A 4,348-nucleotide genomic window follows, 5' to 3' on the forward strand; every position below is an offset into this window, starting at 1 on the left:
TTGCTCCTGTCTGTCAAAAGCACCAGGAACAAACAGGAAGTGATTTCTGACATCACTTCCTGTTTGTTCCTGGTGCTTTTACAATGATTCAGGATCAATGATCTGATGATGTCAGAGAGAATCAGGAAGTACTTTTACTGTGAAACGGTTTACACCAGATCATAATGTGGGGAGAGAAAATTGTTTGAAAATGAAACTCAACATTTAAATAAAATGAGATTTTTTGGTGATTTTCTTCTTCTTTCCTTAAAATCGGTTCAGTTGGTTCTTGAGGATAAATTCAGACTCGTGACCAAGAAATCAAGACAGGAGAGATTTCACTTTCATCAGTATTTAAACAGGATATAAAGAACAGACCAACAAACAGTAAAAACTGTCAGAACTCCTGAATTAAACTTATTGACAAGGACAGTGAAATAAAGTCTGATGGAATCCAGTGAAAATGAAAAACAATGCTCGGACTTCCCTTCCTCTTCCAGCTGCTGGAGAATATTCCCAGTGACTCCCAGTTCAGACACTTCACACTCAGCGGTTTGTCCCAGTTCCAATGAACACAAACTGAAAAGTCCGAGCTTTTCCATTTAAATCTGTGGGATTCATACAAAAAAACAAAACAACCTACGGCCAGTTGTTGTTGTTTGTGGTTGCCATGACAACACCTGTGCAGACTTTGCACCATGGCAGCTGCAAGTAACTTTGAAAAAAACAAAAACACTAAGTCAGAAATCTGGTGAGATGATGTGAGTAAACAGACGAGAGGCCGCGGAGCCGGCGACACCGAGGTGCCGAGAGCTCAGACCAGGACCTCGTTCCCTGGCAACCACCCGCGAGTTTCTTAACGTTGATGAAGTCGTACTTCAAAGGATCATCGTGGTTACCTACAAAAATACATGTCTGTGCTGTAGAGACGTTTCAGTGTGAGTAGGATTCAATCAGGCCTCAGCTGCTGCAGCTCTCAGGTGATTCAGTCTCTTTAAACTGTGCACACAAAAAGCAAAAAGCCGCCTGATGCAGCTTTAAAAGCAAACAAACAAACAAACACGAGGAAGCCGAGTTTACTTCCTCCTCTTCAGAAACACCTTTGCTTCTCTCTGCAGTCTCTTGATGTCCTCCTTCCCGCTGTCGTCTGAGTCAGGAGGGACGTAGTCTGAGTCATCGCCCACGTCCTCGCTGTCGTCATTAATGAAGCTGTCCTCGTCCTCGTCCTCGTCCCCAGCGGGGGTCTTCTTGGGGGCGGCTCTTGTGGCGCGAGCTGCAGAAACATTAACAGTGTGAACAGGATGAGAAAAGTCTGGGTTTGTTTCTGTGTTTTCAGCAGATTTACTTGAGGAACTCGACAGACGAAACGTTCGGTGAATAAAAGCATGTTGTGTTTTCTTTGGATGTCGAGTCGGCAAAGTAACAAATGACTGGAAATGTATGAATGAAGCAGAATAATCTCTAACACTGCAAAGCATCAGTGCTGATGATCACAGCCCTCTCTCTCTCTCTCTCTCTCTCTCTCTCTCTCTCTCTCTCTGTCAGTATAAACGCAGATTAAGGTGCGACAGCGTCTTTAATCAGGAGGTGGAGAGCGTTTTGTGTCACCTGACACAACAAGATGCTAAAGCTGCTGTAAACAACACGTTCCTCAGTAAAGAGACGGTGTCGTTATCAATGAAGCTGTTCAGGTGTCAAGCAGAAAAACACACAGAAAACAAACAGAAAAACAAACAGAAAAACAAACAGAAAAACAAACAGAAAAACACACAGAAAAACAAACAAAAAACAAACAGAAAAACAATCAAAAACAAACAGAAAACAAGCAGAAAAACACACAGAAAACAAACAGAAAAACACACAGAAAACAAACAGAAAAACAAACAGAAAAACAAACAGAAAACAAACAGAAAACAAACAGAAAAACAAACAGAAAAACACACAGAAAACAAACAGAAAACAAGCAGAAAAACAAACAGAAAAACAAACAGAAAAACAAACAGAAAACAAACAGAAAAACAAACAGAAAAACAAACAGAAAAACAAACAGAAAAACACACAGAAAACAAACAGAAAACAAACAGAAAAACAAACAAAAAAACAAACAGAAAACAAACAGAAAACAAGCAGAAAAACAAACAGAAAACAAACAGAAAACAAACAGAAAAACAAACAGAAAACAAACAGAAAACCAAACAGAAAACAAACAGAAAACAAACAGAAAACAAACAGAAAAACAAACAGAAAACAAACAGAAAAACAAACAGAAAACAAACAGAAAACAAACAGCGTACCTGGTTTCTTGGTGTGTTTGTACTCTTTCCTGTGAAGAGGGTTTTTCCTGTGAAGGAAACAAAGTCAGAGTCAAAGTCCAGTTTGTGTTTAATAATAAACATTAATACCAAGATCAGAGACTCGGGTCAGACCGTCGCTGGCAGCTGGTCTCTAACTCTAACTCTATGCTAATCCTTGTTTACGTAGAGCTAGGCTACCTGTTTCCAGTCTTTATGCTAAGCTAGGCTAAGCTAATCAGCTGCTGGCTGTAGCTTCATATTTCAACCCTGTCTCCTAAAAATTCTGCTTCTATAAAACTAAACTACAAAAGCAAATGTGTTTTGTAGAAAATGTGATTGTGAGCAGAAACGTTCTCCATCAATGTAAATGTTAATTTATTCATTTGACGAGTCACAGATTCGTTGATACTGAACGTAACAGTCAAATCTTCACAGACAGAAGCTGATTTAGCTGCTCCACCTTTTCCACTAATGAGCAGCATCTCGTTATTTCAGTAACAGTTCTGTTCCGTCAGATTTCCCATCATACCTTTCACTCACTCCCTTTTATCTGGCGGTAATAATGACAGAGCTGCGACGTCTGACCTGTAGCAGTCGGTGCCGTAGGGGCACTCGGGTCGATCTGCCTCCTCTTCCTCCTCCTCCTCCTCCTCATAGTCGGTGTCACCGGGGTGACTGCACTCCTGGAAATGGACCGGGTTCTTCCTGGAAGAACAAACATGGAGGTGTGAGAGGTGTCCTGTTCTTAATGTGAGGATGAATCGCTCTCAGCTGCTTCTGGTTTTCATCCGTCTCATCAGCTCGAGAGCTTCATCTAATCTTTGTTGGAAAATGAGTGACATCAAAGTGAAAGGCTTCTGGCGGGACTTCAAGTGAGTCCTCAGTCCTCCTTTAACTTCCTCTTGTGTTCGGAGGTGAACCCACCTGTAGCAGTCCTTCCCGTACGGACACGCCGTCCTGAGGCTAGGCGTGGACGCAGCGCCGCCGTTCGACCCGATGGACTCCGCCCGTTTAGTCGTCCGTTGACCATCCTTTGACTTCTCGTCCTCCTTCTCAGACTCGCGGCCAGATCTTCGTGTCGTGATGGTTCTGTCAGCAGAGGAGGGCTCCCTACCGCCGCCACCCTCCTCCTCTTCCTCCTCCTCCTCTTCCTCCTCCTCCAGCTCCATGGTGAAGTTGTCAGACTCAGCGCTCACCTCAGACCTGTTGGGTCCACGCTGAAACCGGACTGCAGGTTCCTCTGAGGGGACGTCCTGAAAGTTGATAGAATCAACATTTTAATTATTTAATTATTATATTATGTATTTTCATTATTAATGAAACTGTTGAGTATATAATTAATTAATAAAAGAAAACACTGATCACTACGGAAGCTGAGAGAGGCCATAATATATCTTTAATCCCATTATCTCCAGATAACAGGACATTTTGTTTTGATTTTATTTTTCAGCTCAGGAAAGAACCAAATAATTTGGACCTAATTTCAACACATTTCCAGTTATTTCTAAATGCTAAGCTAACACAACCAATTCAGCAATAATGGTTTAAATGGTGCAGTTTCTCTCATAGAAATTCACCTGAATCAATATTAATATTAATAATGATGATGATGATGATGAAGATGATGATGATGATGATGAACTCAACACAAACGACTGAAATGACTAAAAGAAAAATAATCTTTTTCCTGTAATTGGAACCAAACCACATCGACTGATGATGAACGGACTAATTGCTCCAAGTGTTTTTATACAGACCTGTTGATTGTATTCACTCAGTTTAGATGGAGAGGAGAAACACAAACACAAACAAAAACAAACACACACAAACACAAACAAACACAAACAAACACAAACAAACACAAACAAACACAAACAAACAAAAACAAACACAAACACAAACAAACACAAACAAACAATCAAACAAACAGTCAAAGTGCGACTCTCCTCAATATCAACACCGACTCTACTTGTTAATAATTGTACTCAGCTGTTTTGGTTCCAGCTTCTTCGTCTTCTTCTTCATCACTTATTTTTCTCCTCCTCTTTCTCGGCCTCTTCTCCTCCTCACTAAGC

At 41.0% G+C, this 4,348-nt stretch overlaps 1 protein-coding gene across 1 annotated transcript; it reads right to left on the minus strand.

Annotated features, from left to right (window-relative positions):
• Positions 1 to 315: 315 nt before the first annotated feature.
• LOC111668260 (aprataxin and PNK-like factor) lies at positions 316 to 4,342 on the minus strand. The gene is made up of 5 exons (XM_023424274.2): positions 4,264 to 4,342; positions 3,198 to 3,526; positions 2,859 to 2,978; positions 2,274 to 2,320; positions 316 to 1,252 (listed from the first exon to the last, which is right to left on the minus strand). The coding sequence occupies exons 2-5, from the start codon at positions 3,440 to 3,442 to the stop codon at positions 1,056 to 1,058; spliced, it is 609 nt and encodes a 202-aa protein (XP_023280042.1). The 5' UTR covers positions 3,443 to 3,526; positions 4,264 to 4,342; the 3' UTR covers positions 316 to 1,055.
• Between the last annotated feature and the right edge of the window lie 6 nt (positions 4,343 to 4,348).

The sequence above is a fragment of the Seriola lalandi genome, unplaced genomic scaffold (assembly GCF_002814215.2).
Source record: "Seriola lalandi dorsalis isolate HSWRI2012SDOR001 ecotype SW California unplaced genomic scaffold, Sedor1 jcf7180002054733, whole genome shotgun sequence".
NCBI lineage: Eukaryota > Metazoa > Chordata > Actinopteri > Carangiformes > Carangidae > Seriola > Seriola lalandi.